At 41.6% G+C, this 23,064-nt stretch overlaps 2 protein-coding genes across 4 annotated transcripts in view; one reads left to right on the top strand and one right to left on the bottom strand.

The window, feature by feature from the left end:
• Positions 1–186: 186 nt before the first annotated feature.
• MOB3B (MOB kinase activator 3B) overlaps positions 187–23,064 on the top strand; it is a 215,316-nt gene continuing 192,438 nt past the window's right edge. For 2 of the 3 annotated variants that reach the window (XM_033237527.1, XM_033237524.1), the window contains exon 1: positions 8,717–9,011. The gene's annotated coding sequence lies outside the window, so the exon portion shown is untranslated. Of the gene's footprint in view, positions 334–8,716; positions 9,012–23,064 lie in introns of those variants that run through there. The other variant, XM_033237525.1, reaches the window with a different exon arrangement.
• On the bottom strand, positions 12,407–14,787 carry IFNK (interferon kappa). The gene is made up of 2 exons (XM_033237528.1): positions 13,937–14,787; positions 12,407–12,897 (listed from the first exon to the last, which is right to left on the bottom strand). The coding sequence occupies exon 1, from the start codon at positions 14,559–14,561 to the stop codon at positions 13,938–13,940; it is 624 nt and encodes a 207-aa protein (XP_033093419.1). The 5' UTR covers positions 14,562–14,787; the 3' UTR covers positions 12,407–12,897; position 13,937.

The raw sequence follows: 23,064 nt of genomic DNA, 5'->3' as shown, positions 1-23,064 counted from the left end.
TGAATCATGGTTCTCCAGAGAAACAGTGGGGGAGTGGTATTCATTATGGGAATTGGCTCATGTGATTATGGAAGCTGAGTAGTCCCCCAGTCTGCTGTCTTTGAGCTGGAGAACTAGGGGAGCCAGTGGTATGATTCAGCCCAAGCCTGAAGGCCTGAGAAATGGGATGGGGGATTGGGAGGGTGGGTGTGCTAGGGTAGTATAAGTCCTGAAGTTCAAAGGCCAGCCGGAAGGTGGATGTTTCAGCACCAGAAGAGAGGGCAAATTCACTTTTCTTCTGCCTTTTTGTCCTCTCTGGGCCCTCAGTGGACTGGATGATGCCCTCCCACATTGGTAAGAGTGGATCTTCTATACTCAGTCTGCTAATCTCTTCCAGAAACATCTTCACAGACACATCCAGAAATAATGTTTTACCAGCTATCTCAGTATCTCTTAGCCTAGTCAACATTTAAAAATTAACGATCACAAGCAGTTGTTTCCATAGCAAAACCTGGGTGACAGACCAAGTGACCCAGATGACTAGAATTTGACCTTCTTTTGTTGCCCATACAATACTCTGAACTGACATGCTGTGCTGCTTTCCAAGCAGAGAATGATGGCTAAAGTATCTTCTACCTAATTTGAGTCGCAGAAAAAGAAAAAGATTATTAACTACAGTGACAAGAATTGTGATTCCCCAGGGGGCAGATCAAGACATAGATAAGAGAAGTGAGGAAGATCTGGAGAATGTCCATTGAAAATTTACTCAGAAGAGAAGAATAATTAATATAATACTATAATAATATATATTGAATTATAATAATTAATATCTTGATGTATTTCCTTTCAGGCATGTTTAAGTTATAGACTTTGAGTATATTTTCTCAAAGGGGTTTTATATAAGAGACTATTTCTTAATAGAGTTCCTAGCTTGGAATTGCTCACTCTGTTTCAAGGCCTCTCGCTGGTTTAAGCTGAGCTTATTTTCTTACAGACTTCAAAACAGTAACCTTTTCCTTCACTAGTCAGTACACAAGATGGTCTTCATTTCCAGTTTGGAATCCCCCACTGTCAGAGCCTGAGACAAGGACTACTATGCGGTTAGTTTATTTGGAAGGTGATTCCAGCAAATGGAAATGAGAGATCAGTCAGCCTGCAACACGAAGAAGGAAAAGTCAATATAAAGATGAATTTGGCAACTGGCCATTTCAGACAACTAGGGCTAAATTTTGCTTGGCTCTCTAAGAAATGTAAAGAATGCTACCCGTAATTATGCTCACCTCAGGTATTTATTCATTGACTCTCATGCTCCATTGGTTGTCCCTGAGGACTTTAGCCCTCCCTCACTGCAGCACAGACACTGTGCTTTCTCCTAGGCTGAGCAAGCTCCTGCATCGGTGGAAACAGTCCCGCGGCAGATAGTGAAATGATGGCTGCTGCGTGCTTGAAATCTGGGAAAGAGGCCACATCATAAGTTCACTGAAATCAGAGATATGTCAAGAGATGTGACACAGGGCATCTAAGGTGTCTACTGCACCAGCTATAACTTCCTAAATGCTAATCTCAGTTCTTAACAGAGGGGATGGATGCAAGGGAACAGTCATGATTGAGAGCGCCAAAGAAGCTCTGTATGAACCTAAGGCAAGTTTCCCAATCTCCAAAATGAGAGTATTAATACCCATCATCCAAGATCATGGGGAGGAATAAATATGTGAAAATGTCCAGCACAGGTTCTAACCCATAGTAGGTGCTCACCAAATGTTAGTTCCCTGCCCTCCATGCTGTGCATATCTGAAGCTGCACTAGATGCTGAGGCAAATGGTCTCAAATGTCCTTTAACACTTAATGACTCTGAGATTTTTTCTGAGCTGCCTACAGGTTATTAACTATATTAATTAATAATAATAATATATATGAGCACTTCAGGCCACCGGGGATACATTTTGCTTGGATCTCTAAGAAATGTAAAGAATGCCTCCTGTACTTGCTCACCTCAAGTATTTATTCATTGGCACTCATGCTTTATTGGTTGTTTCTGAGGACTTTAGCCCTCCCTCGCTGCAGCACAGACACTCTGCTTTCTCCTAGTTTCTGTGGCAAGTGACAGGAGCCCACCTCAAACTAAAGCAAAAGGGACTCCACTGGCTCTTGTAGCTAGGAATTCCAGGGTTGGCACTGGCTTTGGACACTACTGGATGCAGGAATTCAAATGTCTTCAACTCTTTCTTTTGGTGTTTCTCTCAACTGTGCTTCTCTTGTTGTTTCTTTTTCCCATTTTACAGATAAGTTCATCCATAACTGAGAGAGGTGAAAAGGGGATGGCTGCAGAGAACTCTGGCTTATTTCATTCTTGCTTGCTGACCTCAGGGTCTGTGTATAAATTCTCGGAGAATAAGCCCTCTGGTTGGCGATGCTTGGATCATGAACCTACATTGTGCCCTGGAGGGTGGGTCCCTTGAAGTGGAGCCTGCTGGAACCACATGGGCTGGGGCAAGGTGCTAGGGCCAGAAGAGAGGTAGGCAGGGCTGCTGGCCAGGCACTCTTCACCAAGACAAGGCAAGAGGAGGGGCATGATTGAGGCAGCGACACAGAAAGCAGACAGTAGAGGTCATGGCAAGTGTGCCATTACTTGCTACCTTTGGTTGATGGGAGAGTCACCTTGATAGGCCCCCACAGTTACACCACATTTAGGAGGGGAGAATCCATTTGCCACTTCTGACAGTGCCAGAAGAATCACATATTTCATCTGGCAGTTGAATTTGGCCCATGCTGAGCTTCAAAATACAGAGCTGTCTTGGAAGAATGGCTCAGTACATTCATTTGGTGTCCAACAAAGCCTGCCTCTGTTGCCTTCCCTCTCTCTGTGTGCCCTTCAAGATCTTCAGTGTGCTTTGGGGAGAGAAAGAGAAAATATCATATCAGGGTAACTCACCCCATGTGTCCTGGACTCAGGAAAAAAGTATCTTATCACCTTATTCTTTTGTTATTATAAAAAATAAAGCTGAATGTTTTCAAGTAAAGAAGTATAGAAAAAATTTTAAATTACCTGTTATGATTCTACCTAGAGAACCATTGTCAACATCTTGGTGTATGTACTTCCAGATACTTTCCTATGAATATATACAATGTAGATTTTTTAATATTAAAAGGGTATCATATGATACCTGGTGCTTTGTATACAGGCTTTCTTTACTGATATGTAATATCATACACAGACAGACAAATGCACAAATCCTAAGCCATCAACTCATTGAATTTTTATTTACTGTTTTTAATACCTGCATTGTGTTCCATTGTTAGGCTATGTCACAACATATTTAATTAAGCCCGTATTGATGAATATTAATTTACTCCATTTGCCAGTTCATTCCAGTCCAACATTTATTGAGTGGCTACTTATGGGCCAGGCACTCTTGTATTCATCAAGACCACCACATTATCTGTATCAGTTATTTATTGCCACACCAAAACTACATAACAAATCACTCCAAAATGTAGCACCTTAAAACTACAACTACTTATTTCTCAAGAGTCGATAGGTCAGCTGAGCAGTTCTGCCAATAGGGGTCAAGGTCAACACATTTCAACTAGACTACTTGGAAGGTAAAAAAGAAATGAGTGTCCAGGTAGGTGTATTGTTCCAAAAATAAAACAAGGAATGAGGAAATTGCAGGTAGGATAAGAGGGGTGGATGGCAAGCAAACCCCACAAAAGGCAGAAAAATTTTAAAGAAACATAATGCCAGACTTCTATGTCATCATCCAAGAAGATGCAGTGAAGTATAACCTAGGGGTATTAGGGTAGGAGTAGGGAGAGCAGAGGAGAAGGAAGGGCGATTGCTTTTAATCACTTTTGGATTCCTTAATAACAGACATGACTGGAAGTATTAAAATTTAACAAAGGATATCTTATTTTTCCTGTATATACCACTGGTAATCTTCAACATCTCTCCCTCCCTTCCTCCCTTCCTTCTTTCCACCCTCCCTTCCTTCCTTCTTTCCTCTTTTGCTTTCAACTTCCTTTTCTTGTTTCCTTTTGCTTTCTTTCTCTTCTCCCTTTTTTCTCTCACTCTGGGTGTATATAGTAGTGTAAAAAGATTGACAGAGAAATCAAATATAACAGGAGCAGGGCCCTGAGAAAAGCACCTGGCATCCTGTAGGCAAACCATGGTTTCTAAAAGAAGGGACTGAGAGATTGAGGAGCTCAGGGCATTGCCAAATGAACAAGACAAGCCCATCTATTCAGTACTAACAAACGGAAAATGGCCTTTCCAAATAACTGACCTATAAAACAGCCTTTTCAGAAGAGTACCATAATTATTGGCCAACAGCAACAATGAAAAACAACTCCCAAACCAAGAAATATTTCTGAATTAAAAGCCATGAGATCTGGATTCTAACAAGCTGTGCTCCTCAAACTACAAGTACAAAATGTGGCTCTACACTAACAAGCTATGAGCCTCAAACTGGTGACTGGCATGTTTGGGTCTCCATCTCCTTCTCGGGGGTTGGGGTCTTAGAGACCCTTTTCCACACCCTGATTCTCTTACTAGTGTGTATGCTTTCCTTTTGACTTCTCATGCTGACCATCTGAGCAGTAGTGAGAAGCAATTTCAAATGAAAACATCATTTATCGTGTGCCGAAAGAAACAAAAAAAGAACACAGGAAAACAAAAAGACGATGAAAGAGAATGAAAATGTAATTCATTTTATTAAAAAGAAGAATTGTTCTTCTGGGACACTGGATAGAAACCTTGATGAGTTACCTAGCCATCAGAAATGCTCTAACAAAGAAGAGAAGAGAAACAAAGAGGGAAGAGGGCAGGATAAAAGAAAGAAAAAAGGAAGGGAAAAATGAAGGAAGGAAGTTTTCTGTTCATTTCTACAGAGACTCTGTTGAGCATTAGACAACAAGACTTGGGAAAAAATTAACTGAAACTTTTCCAAAAATCTTTTCAGAAGGATTTTTTCCCTCTGAAAAGCATCGTTAGGGGCTGTTAAATACCCAAGGCAAACCTCTTTCATATTACTTACTGGACACGAAACACTAACGCAATTGAGGCTAGCCAGAGGCCATTTAGAAATTCAATAATTATTCAACCCAAGGGGCTTTCCAAATGGTGAAGTAGCTTCTTAAGAGGAAATTAATATTGAACAGTATATCAAACTTAATTGGAATCTTGAGAAAATAGTTCTGTGTAGGTAGAACAGCTAGAGGCTAAAGAAGATCAGGTTGGATGATACCTTCATTTTTGTCTCTTGCCTTAATTATGATGTGAAGGGAAAAATCTTGTTTATTTTCTATGCCAGGAGGGTAGGGGGTGGTTTGGAGAAGTTCCAAGTTTATCAAAAACTACCTTCAGTCTGGCAGTAGAAAAGTTTACTTCCTTCATTTCTTTCCCACAGACATTCAATGAGAGCTAAGGAGATACAAAAACCTTTTTTTCTGTATTTGCAATGCAAGGCAGTTGGGAATTAATGACTGATTTGTTGGTGAGGGCAATGGGCATTGATCGCAAAAGCAGTAAAGCTGTGTTTCTCAAAGAGAGAAAGTCTATTTGAGGTCTTCATTATTTTACTATTTAGAAGAGAAAGGGGCGTTATATCACGTTGGAAGCATCCAAGACTCACTAGCCTCTTCTCTATCTTTCTATGCCTTTCTGTATTAATTGCTTTGAAAGCACAACATTCCAAACACATTGAGCACACAGTGGCCTGATTTTTCCATTTGTGAAAGGTGCTAAAGTCTCACAGTAGGATTAATGTTGGGGTCCAGGCTATGGGCTTGTAGATGTGACTCCCTTAGACTTTGGTTCTCCTGGCAACTAACCCTTTTTGGATTATATCTAAGTTGACCTGTTTCATAGTGAGAGAACTCCTCTCCATTACTCAGAGTACTGAGGCAGATCACAAGTGTACCACACCTGGTTAATGTTAAGCCAGAACAGAAACATCAGGCTCATCTCTTGAGAAGAAGGGTCACTTGTTAAAGATACAAACTATTTTTTTTTGAGATGGGGTCTCATTGTTGCCCAGGTTAGAGTGCAGTGGTGCAATCATAGCTCACTGCAGCCTCAACCATATGGATATTTTTAAATAAGAAAAAAATACCATCTAATAGAGAGATATGAAGGAGCACTGGGTCACTATAAACAAAACACATTCTAAGAGCAGGAAGAAAGAGTATAGTCTCTTTTCAATAATTTTTTTTTTAACTTGGGAAAGAACATTCACTCTATTCCTATAGACTAGAAAGAAGATAATTGTCCATTATGATTCCAAACGACACTATCTTGTTCAGCTGTCACTGAAACAACTTTGAACACTGTCATACATTCTTCCCAGCTCCCGAACTCTGACCTTTTTATGCCTTAGTTCCACTTTCACAAAATGGGATTGATGTAATGTGCATTTCAGAGGAAATGACTATAGACATTTAGTGTCATTATAAATGCTGAGAAGTATGCTAGCAGAAATTATGCCTTAAGATCATATATGGATTCTTGTATGGTTTGAAATTGCTTAAGAGATAGATATGATCTCTAAAATGTATATATATATGATGTCTTCTTAGATATCTATATATAAGAAATATTTATATATCTATAAATCTATATATATCGCATATAAAAATGTGCTATTATTTGAATTGCCATTAGTGCTTAGGGGAAGCCATGCACATTTGTTTCTTTTCAGTACCCAGAGTTAATTAACAGAAGTTATTACAGAAGTTCCCATAAGCATTGAGACAATTTCTCTATACCTGGGACTATTTAAGGTTTTGAAAACAAAACAGAAGCAGGTAAGGAGGAAGTATGCTTTACTATTGAAGATTTATTAGGTACACATTTAGATTTGTGAACTCTCATTGCTTAGGATGAAAGGAAGGACTCTTGAGGATGTCTGCTGTTTGTTAGTGAACTGCCTGTAACAATTACAATTAGCACACACATGAGCACAATGAACTGGGTAGTCAGACTTAGCCAAAATAAACAGAAATAGTCTCTTACCAAATTTACTTTGAGTAGCCCTTGAACTACTGCCCAGAGCAATATGACTGTAGGTCCAAGTTTGTTAATGACTATGCAAATGTGCTTTCTTCACTTTTACTCTATTGTCATCTGTCTATTACAATGTTGCTATGGCGACATCTTTCCAATATCCCTGTGCTCCTTTGGTATCCTTTAAGGGGAAGCTGTAATGAAGTGGTTTGGCAAAAGAATCCTCTTGGAATTTTTTTTTTCAAACGCTACTGAAGACTAGCATGACTTTCCTCTTCTGGGAAATGTATACAGCATGAGTTAGAAATGACGGAAATTAATCTGTACTGACTTGGGCAAAGAATGTGAATGTTATTTATTCTATTCCAAACTACCTGAAAATATTCTCTTTCTGTTCCTAATTTGCAGAAGATAACATCTTAAGGGACACTGAAACTTGTGGGTGTATGAGTATAACACGTGCTGGGGGCCCTTGAGCTCATGAGGGAGGGGCTACATGTGGGTGGGGTGAGAACTATATGCTGGAAAGAATGACAGGTGGTGACGCTGGAGCACTTACCATGTGACAGGTGTTACCCTAAGCATGTTGTATGTATTCCTTCATTGAATACCTATATTATCCTTATTTTATAAGATGAGGTAACAGAGCTTCAGAAAGGTTAGACTCAGCTACTATGGGTCTGTCTGACTCTGATGTTCATCCTCCTAAAAACTGGGGCAGTTTGGAAATGAGATTCCTTGGTGATGAACAGAAATATTGCTTAGCGGCTGTGTTTTTGTATCTGGCAGTTTTCTCATATTTGAGTCTTATATTCACAATCGATATCTTTACATTACACAAATGACACAGAATTAGAGTCATTTAATCCAGGGTTGATATCACTAAGTCATGGCTATTTATTAAATGTTTCTTACAATATCTGAGATGACTTGATATTGCAAAAGATGTAAGTGATTTTAGAAGTTCTCATTTCGTAGTTAGTTGCAGAAACCTCTTTTGGAGGAGGGATGTTTTCTCCATATATCCTAATTTCTACTTAATATATTTCCACACCTCTTTGAAGTGTGTAGTAAGAATGGTAAAATGCAGTGCTTCGTCATTTGGTACACTTCAACCAATATGCACTAAGATGTGATCATATGGGGAATAGAAAAATGTGAAAGACCCAATTCTTTTTCTGCAGAAAGCAGGAAGCTCATATTTGATTACTGTTACTATGAACTATAAAAACGTTTTAAATGTAGTTTACCCGTAACCATCACCCTGCAAGGGTGATATTGCTCCCCGCCAATTTACGGAGGAGAATACCGAGGCTTTCAGGTTGTAGATAGACCAAGACCACACAAGTAGAGAGTGGCGGGCTGTGCGTTGGACTTTAAAATCCATGTTCATCCACGACTCCCAGTGTGTTCTAGTAAATTTGCTAGAATCCGAGTATTTTCCAATGATTGATGCTCCGCTCTGTGTCAGGCAGTTCATGGTATTTTTCAACAATCAGAAAATTCTGGGGAAGGCAAACCGTTTCGCCCTCTCTAGGTGCCTTGGAAGTGGCCGTGGTGGACCCACAGATCATCCTTTCTGATCTGACACCTTCTTGACTGCCCTGGCCCGAGGGTCAGTGTCTTTTTTGCAAGGCTGGAAGGCCCCTTAGACTGGTCATGTCCCATCTCTTTCCGGAGGGAAGATGATCCCAAAGACGACTTTTCTCCCCACGGAGCTGCTATTTCGCAGGCGGCCGCCAGGGGTCCCCGCTCGGCGTCCCCGCGAGACGGTCGAGCCCCGGCCGGCTGCGCGGCGCGCTGGGTGCATGTGGGGGCTGCTCCGGAGCGGCGGCGGCTGCAGCTGGAGCCAGGCGCTCGCCTGTCCGCCGGTTGGCTCGCTGGGACGGCGCGCACCGGCCGCAGAGTCCCTTGAGTGGATTGGGAAGCGACGCCCCACCTGCCCCGAGCTCACCATTTTCCTCTCGCGCTGGCTGCAGCTGACCCGGCGAAGGGAACCGACCGGGCCCTAGGCTGGAGGTAAAACCCCACGGTGAGTAAGAACGCGCTCCAAGCGAGGGGAGGCGGCGCAGCCCGGTGGCTGCTCGCTCCCGACCTCACCCAGGCGGGCGGCGAGGTGCGGGGCGCACCTGAGCGCGTGTGCAAGAAGGTGCGGGAGGCGGCGGACCGGCCCTCTGCCGGCCGGCCGCGGGCTTCCGGGGCTGGAGTCCGCTTCAGACCCCTGCCGGCGCCTGGGCTTCTGGCCGGCTCCTTGTATGCACTTCCCGGCAGGAACTAGGGTCGCCCACTTTCCACCCCGGGATCTGTGGCCTTGATTTGAAAAGATATAAATCAATAAGATCGTCCTTCTTTCGGGGTGCAAGTCTCCGAGCCCATCCCCAGCCGCGGACGCATGCAGGGTGCGTGTTGCGCTGTGGGTGGCGGGAAGACAAACTTTTGCAAAAGTGCTCCCGGGCTGGGGGACAACGCTTGGGCGTCCTGATCCTGAGGGAGGAGTCTCGGCTTGGGGCAGCGTCGGGGAACTCCGCGCCGTAAGCCAGGTCGCCCCCGGGGCTGACAATGCCTCATGGAGGTGGGGAGCGTGTAAAGGCCATACAAATCGCTCTTAACTTTGGGGCCAACAACTGTCAAACATCTGGAATCCCAGCCCTCCCTTTCCCTGAACTGGGGAAGAAGGTGAAAACCCTTCCACTTTTCTTTGATTGCCCCTTCCCACCTTCAGACCCCTGCTGGGAGGGTAAAGCGCAGACCCCTGGCGCCTGACAAGTACCAGAGACCCTAAATCTCTCGGGATTCCCCCTCGCCCTCTTTCCTGACCCTTTCCCCTAACCCTCCCCGCAGGGACCTTGCGACGCAGCCGACTGAGATCGTGGCGAATGGCCTTTTGTTTCTCTGCGTTTCGCCTATTGTTTGCCTTTCCAACATCTGGCAGGGCTTGGGGAGAGAAGGAAGCCCCTCTGGTCCCCCTCCCCGACCCCCATGCCAGCTCCGGCAGGGGATCCCAGCTGGGGAAGCGGAGGAGCCCGACCCCAGCGAGGCCGCCCCACCCCGCCCTTGTGGTTAGAGGGCGGAGGGAAAGTTGTTCCTTCCCCGCCTCCGCTGCTGCCTGTGGCCCGGGGCGCGTTTCTCAGATCTCAACCCAGGCGTGCCGCAAAGGGCGCAAATCCGAGAAGGTGCTGCTTTCGAGACAGTGGAAGCGTGTTCCGCCCCAATCCAAAGTGTCCCGTGGTTGGTTCCAGAGGATTTCAATCTCTAGCCAAAGGCGTTGGGGCTGGGCTGCTGCTAGGGCAGTGGGAGGGGATCAGGGCACCTTTGGTAGGCGGAAAGCTGAGATTCTCGGGTCCACAAGTTTCCAAGGGCGGGAGGGCAGGCTAGTCGCCAAAAAGAGAACGGAGATGCAAATAACGAGGAAGCCTCCTGACGTTGCCTGGAAATAGTGGTGTGGTGGTTCACTCCGGAATGAACGTGGAGTTCTGGCTTTGAGTACCGCTCCAAGTTTAAATCTCAAGTCCCCTTTCTGCACTGTAGTAAAAGAGGACTCAGAGGACGCAACACAGATACGGCCAGAGCACAGTTCCTGCTTCCACGTTCCCGCGAACGAGTGGCTTAGGATGGCCCCGAGTTCCCCTGGGGGTGCGCTTGTTGGGTTGCAGGCGGCCCTGTTTCCCTGCACAAGTTAGATGCTTATACATTGTGTTCATTCTGAGTGTGGATTATTGATTAAAGAACTGGGGCAAAAGCAAAGTAGCTACTCTGAGAAGGCAGGGTCCCCAGATGGTGCCCAGCGAGTTGTCTTGCCTCTGAGGGGAGGCTGACTGGGACTGTGCACCTGTTGGAACCTATACCTCCCCATAGCCTTGCAGTTGACCTGCTGTTGCCAGCTTTTCCTGTGGGATCCCCAGTCAGTCCCTCTTCCAAGGAAGCTCGATTACACTTTTGATTCCTCCTCAACCCAGGGGAAGAAGGAGGCTTCTGTAGGAACATTATGATCCAGGTACCCACTCAGACATTTTCAGTAGATACCGGAAGCTTGGCTCTGCACAGCTCCGAGAGTTTTCCCTTTGCCAACTCAACAGGACTTTTGAGTTTCCATTTAACAAAACAGAAGTGAGACTGCTAAGCCAGGAATGTGACACATAGAGCACTTTCTGTAGTGATTTCTGGATATTATATCTCTTTACCTTCCCAACGATGGAACCAGTAAGAGAAAAAAAGCACATCTTTGAAGTACTGAAAGGCACTTTACAAACATTTCATTATGAAAATGAACCCCAAGGAAGGATTCCTTTGAAATGTAGGAGCAGCAACCCAGAGGCAACAAAAAAGACCAGAGTTACTCAAGAAGTACCCAAAGGTATCATTAACAAGGTAAAAGAGCATTTCTTGTCTTGGCCTACCCACTAAGGAAAACAGGGTAATTATAATGGAAGTTAAGCTTGTACCATTTATTTTAGAATTAAAAATTCTCCCCAAAAATCATTATAGGAAAACTAGAAAATACTGATAGGTGAAAATGAATATAAAAGGGGTAGATATTATAAACAAGGTTCCAGTGAACAATCTTTTTTTTTTTTTTTTTTTTGAGATGGAGTCTCGCCCTGTCGCCCAGGCTGGAGTGCAGTGGCTGGATCTCAGCTCACTGCAAACTCCGCCTCCCGGGTTCACGCCATTCTCCTGCCTCAGCCTCCCGAGTAGCTGGGACTACAGGCGCCCGCCACCTTGTCCGGCTAGTCTTTTGTATTTTTTTAGTAGAGACGGAGTTTCCACTGTGTTAGCCAGGATGGTCTCGATCTCCTGACCTCGTGATCCGCCCGTCTCGGCCTCCCAAAGTGCTGGGATTACAGGCTTGAGCCACCACGCCCGGCCGAACAATCTTATCTATCTGTTTCCTTGGAATAAATTTCTGAAGACGTGATACCTAGGTCTGGGTATCACGGGACTGATGCATTCTTTAGGATATTGAAGAGTGCCATATTTCCCTGTAGAAAACATGTCCCAGTTTACTTTCTTCCCAGTAATGCACGAAGGCTCCTGTGTCCTATACCTTACACCTCACTCGCATTTTATGTTGTCATTCTTTTTCATTTCTGTCATACTGATGGGAGTGTCTTGTCATCTCATTTTGCATTTAAAAATCAAGTTAGATTAAACATTTTTCATATTGTCAGTAGTATTTCTTCCTTTGTGATGATGTCAGTTTGTGCCCTTGCCTTTTTTCCAGTGGAGATGTTATCCTTTTTCTTTCGATTAGATATGCTCTTAAAAAAGCATAGTGTTCTGACTTCTACCCCTACCACACAATCAGAAAATCTGTGTTAACTGGAAGTGCTCAGCTTTCTCAGCCCTTCTCTTTCCTTCTGGATAGCAAACACTTGGCAGAACTGCATCCATAAATGACTAAAGTAATTGACATCATTCCAGTAAAGCTATTAGGGAGAACAGGCAAAGGCTTTATTAGAGAAATTCATGAAAAATAGCAAGTGTATATTTTATGCTTAGTAGCTTGCATGTTCTAACTCCTTAACAAGCTTGTAGTACTATTTTTAATTTGGAACAACTCTGCTGATAGTTATTTTTACTAAATGGTTTGCACTAACTCGTTTTATTGTCTGATCCTTCTACTGATAGCCTGCATATACCGTGATCCACAATTTGTTATTGTTCTTTTAAACATTTCTTCTAACTTCTTGGCTGAAATTTGCCTCACTTTTATCATAAGATTTTCTTTGGCTATAACATTTGAGCCCTGCACTTGGAATAATCTTGAATCTGAACAGTTTGGCAGCATGTTCTTAATGGCATGAGCAGGAAATGACTTCCAAGGGCAGAACCAGGTACATTGCAGGTACATTTCACCCTTTTTTTGTGCATTTGCATAGCCACAATCTCTGTTAATTCTTGCTTGAAAGGAGATGATTCTGAAATGGGGTAGAGGCGAGAGAGGAAGAGAAAATCCATGTCAGCCAGGTGGTGAATTAATATAGATGAAGGGCCATACTAGAAAAGTAAATAATCTAGGTAATCTGACTTCAGAGTAACTTTTAAAAAGATAAAATATATTAAAGTATTATGTATTATTGGAATAGCTAGTTAAATTAACTCACAGAATGTAGTCTTCTAACTAGGAACATCTAATGTAAAATTGTTCCATATTACGACTCTGGACATTTTATTTCAGGCACATAAAAAACAATAAAAGACAGATACTGTACTATACTTTTCCACAGCATTTTCCATGCCTTTAGATGTAGGAATCAAACAATATACATCAGGAATTAAGAGTGTGCTACATTAGAGTCACAGCCTCTCAAAGGTTAAATGAGAGCTTAATGGTCATCTAAGTCAACCATCCATCCAATTTCACTATGGAACCTCACTCTTAAAGTAATGAAATACCATTCTACAAACGGCATCAATTCAAACAAACCAAGCTGAGAAGGAAATGGGCCAGAAATGTCAACCTTTTTCCCCTGAGCAGGAGGGGAAAAATACAAGGGTATTGACTCTAGGGAGCATGTATAAGCTCTTTAAATGTGCTGACTTTTCATAGGATAAACAATGTTGGCAGCAAAACAGTTAAGTCATTGAAATGTTATCATTTTGCAACATTCTCCACTCCCTATTCTCTAGCCATTGTCTTGGTGAAGTTCACAGGTGGTATAGCAAAGCCCTTTCAAAATGACCCAAGAAAAGAGGAAGACAGAATAGAAGATGATGGAGAGGGAATCTTATTCCTTTAAACCTGTCTTAAAGACTTTCTAAGGAGACTCTTGGTCACCCAGAGGATGGTTGGCATTACCTCTCCTTAGAGAGGTCAATGTCCCTGATGTTCTTAGACTACCAATCCAACTGAGGATAGGCTTACAGGATAGCACAATAACCCTTAAAAAGAAGATGGAGGAGGAGAAGGAGAAAGAGATTTTGGAGGGAAAAGGAATCTTAATTCCAAAAATATACCTTATTTCCTCCTGAATAGAGCTGTGAATTTGTAAAAGTAGTACAAACATCTTCTGATTTCCACTCGGACAATCTCCCAGGCACAGTCACTGTATTTCTTTTCTTTCAGGAAATTGTCTATCCTGTTGAAATATCTCCTCAGTTCGAGGTTACTCAGCTGGGGGACCCTGGCTTCTGAGGGTTTCATCTCATTCTCTTTCATTTCTTTCATGTCTTCATTTTCATTCTTGTCTTCCTCCAAGCATTGGTTCAGGTACTCTGCTTGCTGATCAAGTCCTATTTGGATTTGTTTGACGTGTCTCTCTTTCCAAGATTTGAAGGTGTGTTGGCTGAAGATGTTGAAGGTCTGTAGGGACATTTCATAGAAGGCCTTCTTGATGTCCCTCTTCATATGCTGGGTGTATTGTAGAAACTCTTGGGGCAACTCAAAAGCTATGTTTTCTCGTAGACATTCTACAGGAAATGAATTGCTCATACTACTCAGAAGTCTCAGATTTTGCCAGGTGACTCTTCTCAGGTGAACATTCAGTAAGTTACAGTCCAGGGATAGGGTGCCAGCAATGAACATGCCCATAAGGAACTGAAGCCACAGACACTTTTGAATCATGTCAGGTATGGTGCTCATTTTTTTTTTTGTTTCAAGCTAAAAAAAAATCCAGAAGATGTGGATTTGACAATGATGTTTTAAGTACTCCTTCATGTGCCTTTATATACCTGAATATCTTCAGCAGGAGTTTTCTCATTCGTCATTTTACAGTTAACCAAGGTTGCGGCCCCTTTCCTGTGCCTCTGAGGCTTTTTTTTTTTTTTCTTCTTCTTCTTTTCTTTTTCACTTTGGGTGACTATGCTGACTTTGGAAGTGATACCAGTTTTTTTTTTTTTTTTTTTTTTCTGAAAAATGAGCAAAGTATTACCATCGTGTTACCTTGAATGCCTGGATGATCCATCCCAGCACTAAGTAATCATCATAACAAGACTGATTTCAGAAAGCCAAAAGCTGAGTCCATGCACTCACTCACTCACTCACTCAAATCTATTACATAAGAGGGAGTGATCCTTCATGAAAATATATTTTTTGTACCTGGTGCTATAGCCAAACATCCTGTCTCATTGAGTTAAGCATAGACATTGACCAAATGACTGTGATTATTTGATTGCTAGGTCACCAGAGCACAATATAGTTTAGGTTTTTCTGATTTTGTTAAATTAAGTTTCTATATTTGGATATTTTCTCTTTTTGATTTTTCTGGATCCCCAAAAAGATGAAGAATAGAGTTGGTCAATTTAGTATGGCACTAAGTAGAAGACTAAGCTGGCTTGGTTTTCTGTTGCATTAGAAAATATTGATAATCTCTAAATATCCTTTTCTTCAGTTAAATTCATCCTTGACTTAGCCTTCCCTATGCCTCTGATACGTTCCTTAAAAGTCGTGGAGGGGGTTTTATATTTGAGAATATCCTTCTGCCTCATTAACTTCTCTCTTGTAGTATCATTTTCTTTTCTTTTTTTTTCTTTTTTTTTTTTTTAGATGTAGTTTAGGCAGTATTTTAAAACTTTTGCTTGATTGCTTGATTATTATTTCTTCTTGCCTGGTGGCTCTGGATTCTGTAAAGGCTTTTGTTTGTTCCTGTGTTTGTTGTGCACTGAGAAGGTATGTGAGTAGGAGGTCACCCATTTAGCTAAGTGAATTCCTAGCTGGACCAATGTTACTGTGGTAATGATGGCTATCTATTGTTTATGGTTTTTACTTTGTTTGACCAAATAACCTTCCTCTGATTATGGTTAAAGCAAATGGATTCTTTTCTCCGGGAAAGTAAAATGGGTTGTCATTAAACAAAGGTAGCTTATTATATCTTCTTACAAAAAAAAGATATACATTAATTTGCAATTAAGTCATTGTACAATGGCAAATGGCCACAGTTCCACAAACATGGCAGACTTTCATTGAAAAGTTGGCTTAAAAAGTTCTTGTCTAAATCAGTTGACTGCGCCAAAGGCTAATTGTGGGTAAGTGGGATTTCTTAAAATCCTGGCTTTTGGGAAAGGTTTCTATTTCCTATGAAAAATAAATTATATATATTATTCTACATGTTCTATCTACATAAATTCTGATTTCATGGGCAGATTTCTTGGGGTGACCAAATTTGAAAAATATTAAGAAAACAAGCCCTTTTATATAGCATTATAAATTGACACAACCTTCCTAGACAGGAAAGTGGTGATATGGATCAAAAGCCTTAAAAGTGTATATAGTATTTGACTCAGCAGTTGTTCCTCTAGGAATTGATTCCCCAGAAATAATGATGATTGCCTTAAAGACTTAGCTGTAAGGAAGTTTGTCACAGTAAAAAATGGAAAACAATTTTAATGTTCAGCAATAAATACTTAGTTAAGTAAGCCATCAGTAGAAAACATATATGTAAGCACTAAAAATTATGTGTGGGAATATATTTGGTCACTTGGATAGATACACTTTGTAGCTTAAAAAAAAGCTTATATTTGCATATAGAGGCTGATACCACTTTTGTTAAATATAGACATATGCATATATATACAGAAAAAAAGTCTTGATATATATGTGAAAATTTTGAGTCATTATCTCTAACTGGAAGAATAATAGGTAGTTTTTATTTTTATATTTTTATTTACTTGGATTTTTAAAGTTTTCTGTGATCAGCAAGTTTTTCTTTTTCTTTTTCTTTTTCTTTTTTTTGAGACGGAGTCTTGCTCTGTCGCCAGGCTGGAGTGCAGTGGCGCAATCTCCTGCCTCAGCCTCCCAAGTAACTGGGATTACAGGCACGCGTCAACATGCCTGGTTAATTTTTTGTATTTTAGTAAAGATGGAGTTTCACCATGTTGGCCAAGATGGTCTTGAGCTCCTGACCTCGTGATCCGACTGCCTCAGCCTCCCAAAGTGTTGGGGTTACAGGCGTGAGCCACTGTACCTGGCCAAGTATTTCTTATTTAATAAGAGAAGGCTGTTTTTAAAAGAAGATACATTAAAAAAGGAAAAATTATTATACATCTGAAATGTGATCAATACTACTTTATTTGTTTAAACATTTCTACTCTAGAGTATTTTGAAAGAAAATGTGGATTCTCCCTAAGGCTCAGTTCCAATCAGTTGATATGAATAACATACAGTATGTGGGAATATACTATTCTTGCAGCCATGTTTATGCATGTATATATACTTATAATTACACACACACACACATACACACACACACACACACACACACAGATTCTATAAAGGGCAAAGCCTCTCTGAGGGCCATAGCTTTTTACATACCTCATATAACTTCTCTACCTAAAACTTCTTGAACTGTTCCAATTAGAACTGCTTGTTCCCCATTTTGCTTTTACAATGTCTTGGCCTCCTTAACCATGGGTTTAAAAAAATAGATAATTGTATAACTGTTGATCTCCCAATTTAGTGCATTCCCTCACTTCCCTGAAATTGCCCATGGTGCTTAGTATACTTTTCACTAGTTTGAGACTGTTCAGTGATACTAATCAAACTAAAAGATTGTTCAGTTCTGTTACTGTGGTAAGTTCTGCTCATAGGTGTTGGAGATGACTGCACATTTGGCTATTGTCAGTCATCTTGAAGTTGCCTGTATTTTTGGTCATGCACAGTTTTGTCATCTTTAGCCCTCTCACCCCAAATTTCCTCCCTTTACTATAATTCCATATTATATTCTCATTTATCTAAAAATGTACTTTCATGTTTACGACATTTCGGTCACTGGCGTAGGTCCTGAAGAAGGAAGAAGAAGTTGTAGTGCATGATCTCAAGGAGCCTGTGGCTGAAGAAGCAAGCATGTTCTGAGTGTTTTAGGCAGGAGGAGTAATTCTTAGGGTTTCCCAAGAGCATGGACTCCATTCCCCATGTTCTGGAACGTTAATAGATGCTGATGTTGACAATATTCATGACAAGGAAAGATAGTTGGCATACACATCTGTCCCTCTCCAACCATTAGGATTGCCTGTCTTTGCAAATAAAATATAGAACACTCATGCAACATTTAGGACATACCTACTAAAAAGTCATTCATTGTCTTTCTGAAACTCAGATTTAACTGGGTGTCTTTATTTTATCTGGCAACCCTATCCACCATGCAAGCTCCCACTGACCTCTCAGAGCAGAGCTCAGACGTGACATCCCCTGCAGAAAGCCATTCCTCTGCTACTTTTCCTCCTCCTGCAGAGTTGCATTTGATTGCATTTCTCTATGCTGGCTTTACATGTGCACATAACCCTAACAAGTGTACATGGCAAAGAGGTCACCCGTCATACTAAAACAAAATAATACTGACACACACAAACATACACACACTTGTACACTCACATATAATCACTCTGATTAGAAGCATTATTGAATGATCAGTCACTGGTCATACCTCTGTTCTGTTCTGTAAATACCAGAGGTATTGAATGTATCTCAAAAATATAATCAGAAAATTGAAAACAATGACAGTGTAAGGAAACATTTTGACTCCTAAATTTGTCTGGCATAACTGCTCAGTTTGTCATCAGCAGGCTATGCACTGACATGCTAACATGGTTTCTATGACATCTGTTCTTATTTCCCTGGCATGACTTGAGATCATTTATACATGTTCAGGCTTTCCTCAGAGGGAGGGCTGGTTAGCAGGGGCTGCTCTGTTGCTTATGGAATTGTGTGGTGTCTATGTGGATTATGAGGTTAACTGTAATGGACAAGGCAGAATTTGACAAAATGGAGATGAGACATTTCAGTCTAGACAATACAGCTGTGATTCAGTTGAGGGGCATTAGGCATCTGCTGATAAGATTTATTGCTCTCCATGAAAAGACAAGTTTCGAATCAGGGCAAGAGTAACACATTGATCATCCATATTACTCAATCCTTGAATGTACATTGTTCCATTTGTAGGGCCATTAGGCGATTGAGCCCAGTAGAGAGCCCAGGAAAGGGAAGCCTTGTATCCAGGCCTAGCAGTACTTCCCATGGGACACGCAGAGGATGGTCACCACAATGTTTTGTGCAGCTATTTTATCCTCAGACGAACCCAGTCACCTCTGGCAACTTGATGTTTCACTCATTCTCACTGCCTCAGCATTGTGGTCAGCCTCATTTGGAGCCAGCTTGTCTTCTGGTCCCTTTCTTGGCTCTTCTCTTAATGAGATCCTGATAGAGAAACTGATAATGACTATACAGGGAATACCGTGAATATGTGCATATGGTAAAAATTCAAACACCTCAGGGCAAGGGAAAGCTTTGCTTAACAGCTCAGCCTCATGTCATGCTCCTCTCCCCCACTGCGGCAACTACAGTTATCAGTTTGGTGTGTGTCCTTGTTTGATACCTTTCTCTCTACTAAGCAATAAGTTCTATGAGGGAAGGTATAACAACTGGCTCGTTTGCTTTTCTCTTAAATGCCCATGGGGAATAAGAGAGACCTGGATCATATCCATGGGTGGCAGTAGGAGGACTTGTATATATATTTTTTTAAATTGACAATACAGGATTATAAAAATTGTGATATGCTTTGAGGTTGAATCCTAGAAGTATATCTTTGTGACTGTATATAGGATATCATTTGGAGATGATATTAAAAATCTATATTATCAGCCTTTTATGGATATGAGGTCCAGGATAAATGGCTCAGCAGACCTGGCCTGTGAGAGAGCCAGGCTATCACAGCACCTGGCCCATAGTAGGTTCTTAATAATTATTTGTTGGGTAACCGAATGATGATAATGAAGCCATGTCTTAATGACAGTAAAGTTATTTGATGGTTTAGTTCTTTTTGTGTAGGGATATGGGGAAGACAAAGTCAGACGTTGGGGAAAACTGAGGCATTTACAGAGTGGTAGATAGCAACTTAGGTGTCCATTTAATGTCCTATACTACTTCTGGTGCATTCTCCTTGGGACTCCCCAAGACTGGTTAGATCATGAGCACTTCTGGACCTCTCCTCTAGTGATATCACACAGTTTTGTATTGCTTGGTTGATTCATATCTCTTCCCCTCCAGAAGAAAAACGTGTCTTTCTTAGTTTTGTATCCGTGACACCTCTTACACAGTAAATGTTTGCTTAATCAAAAACTGCCGTGTGACTTCTTACAGTTCTCAAATCTGATTGAGTTATAATCTGTATAGGCAAAACTGCTGAGAAGTTCTAAGTCCATTCCTCTCCACCACCCCCTTTTGCCGCTTTTTTGTGCAAAAAAGCCCTTAGAGGGGCTCTTTGGCAAACTAATATCCAGTTGTCTTTTCCAGCCCAACTTAAGATTATGCATATAGTAACTTCCCGCCCAGGAATAATTAGAGCTGTTAGAAAAGAATCCTGATAAAAAGAAATGTAGCGTGGTGGAATAAGTATTTCAGTAAATAAATGTGCACCATCAGTAAAACCTACGCTGTGTTTTAGGATTACCAAAACAGCCTCCATCCACATCCTCATTTCAGTGTTGATTTCCTGGGGTCCTTTTGAGCCCAAATGGGGCTTTTACTTCTGAGGGTGTTAGTAAGAATCTCAGATGGCAGGCATGAAAGATGGATGTCACCTACCAGAATAATCCTTCTCTTTACTCAGTGAATTTATGTGGATTTTTTCCTAGACCACATCCAATAGTGGATATCTATTATGCTAGATAATAGTTGGGAAGAAATGATGAGAGTACAGTGGATGATGGACAGAAATGTCCTCTTGTCTTTAAAAGGAGTTGGCTTTGTAGAGATGAAGACAGTGTCTTCTTTTAATTACTGTCAGGTTGCATGTGGTCATAAGGTTTCTTGACATTTCTGAAGAACAAAGAAAGGTATTATGATAGAAAAACTTAAGTTGGCCTTACTTAGCCTGGCAGAGGATTCACATGCTGCAAATTTAAGGATTTCTTAAGTGTCTTAACAATGCCTGAGGTTGGGGGTGGTATCTGGGAATAATCTAGAGCAAGGCGGTGGAGTAAGGGGGGAGCGGTCTCTTTTCTTCCTGCCAGCCTCCCTCCCCCCAGGTAACCTGAGAAGCTTGGAATGGGTTTCCTGAGAGATGCTAGACTTTTTCCAATGTCTGAAATTAAGTTATTTATATACTCACTTACTTGTTTTCTTTGTTTTCCATTTTATCCCTGGTGTTTACCACACAGCGTATACTTGATAAATATTTATTGAATGAATAGATATGCATTTCATTATTTTATCTTATGAGTATATTCTAATCTAAATTGAATATCAGATCAGTTCAGTAATTCTACCTCTTTTGTTTTTGTTTTTGTTTTTTCTGAGACAGAGTCTTGCTCTGTCAGCCAGGCTGTAGTGCAGTGGCATGATCTCTGCTCACTGCAACCTCCGTCTCGCGGGCTTAAGCAATTCTCCTGCCGCAGCCTCCGGAGTAGCTGGAATTACAGGCGTGTGCCACCACGCCAGGCTAATTTTTGTATTTTTAGTAGAGACTGGGTTTCACCATGTTGGCCAGGCTGGTCTAGAACTCCTGACCTCAGGTAATCTACCCGCCTCGGCCTCCCAAAGTGCTGGGATTACAGGTGTGAGCCACTGCGCCCAGTCAATTCTACTTCTTGATAGAACCGTGTAACTTTGGGCAAGTCGCTTAAGCATTCTGTGCTTTATCTGTAAGCAAGGCTAATAAGAGTACCTATTTCAAAGTGTGATTGTGGAGATGTAAAGTGCTGAGAAAGTACCTAGTATATAGAATGTGGACAATAAATGATAATTATCATCATCATCTGTTGCCTACAGTGTTAGACACAATGCTAAATTCCAAGAATACAAGGGCAAACAAGACAAATATAGTCCCTTGCAGAGGTTCCTGGAGGCAGTGATACCTACTCTTAATCTTAAAAGGCAAGAGTTGATGAGAGTTTGAACTAGGAGAGTGATAGCAGGTATCAAGAAGAAGATAATTACTTAGAAGGTAAGGTTGGCAAGTTTTGGAAATTGATTTGGAATGGGAGGCAGGGGTGAGAAGGAGGAAACAGACTAGGGAGAAACTCAGTTTTCTAGCTAGGTATATGGTTGTGCCACCAACTGAGAGATAGCCTATAGGAGGAGGAGCAGGCTTAGGGGAGCAACTGGTGAGTTCTGTTATAGACAAGTTGCTTTGAATTGTCTGAGATAGCTAAGTGGAGATGTCCATCCAGCAGTTGGATATATGGCTTAAACTAGAACAGAAGACTGATGCTGGCAAGAGAGACAGATTTGAAGGTATCCACAGAAGCTGTAAGTGATAAGACTATAAGAATCAGTGGGTCTGTCCAAAGACAATATATAGGGAATGGAATGAAGTGGGTCTGTGTCAGAACCCTAAGAATATGCTATGTTACAGTAGGCAGCAGAAGAGGAAACTGGAGAGGATGGTCACAGGCATAAGGAGAATGAGGATGGAATATTCTGTTTTTTGTTTTTGGTTTTTTTGTCTCTGCGTCTTTGCCCAGATGACTCCACAGAATTCTCATTGTAACACGGTAATCCAGCTATTCTTAGTTAAGCTCTATTTGCCAATGTTGATCTAGACCGAATGCCCTCCTGTTGATGTGATTCTTTAAACTCAGAAAGAAGAATTAACTCATTGAAGTCTACAGTCAAACCCTTTGGGCTATTTTAGTATATGCCTCCCATGAAATACATCTCACTGCCAGGCATGCATCTGTGGAGTTCTTGGCAGTTGCCACTTGGACTGCAAGTTCGCCTGATTTCTTTACTTCTGCCACTTCCGCTGTAGGAGTATGGGGATGAATTCATTTCCCAGGGTTGTCATAACAAATCACCATAACCTAGGTGGTTTAGAACAATGAAAATTTATTCTCTCATAGTCCTAGAGTCTAGAAGTCCAAAATCAGAGTGCCATCAGGATAATGCTCCTGCCATAGCCTCTAAACAAGAATCCTTCCTTGCCTCTTCTAGCTTCTGGTACTTGCTGATAGTCCTTAGTGTTATTTGGTTTCTAGATGCATCATCTCTGCCTCCATAGTTACATGACATTCTTCATGCATCTGTCCCTTCATGTGGCCCTTCAATGGCCTCCTTATCAGCACACTACTTGTTACACTTAGTACCTACCCTAATCCAGTATGACATCTTCTTAATTTGATTACATTTGCAAAGACTTTTGTTTTTGCAAAAA

Source organism: Trachypithecus francoisi, unplaced genomic scaffold (genome assembly GCF_009764315.1).
Source record: "Trachypithecus francoisi isolate TF-2019V2 unplaced genomic scaffold, Tfra_2.0 Lachesis_group16, whole genome shotgun sequence".
Taxonomy (NCBI): Eukaryota; Metazoa; Chordata; class Mammalia; order Primates; family Cercopithecidae; genus Trachypithecus; species Trachypithecus francoisi.
The sequence above is the reverse complement of the archived record's forward strand: the minus strand, read 5'-3'. Positions and strand labels throughout refer to the sequence as shown.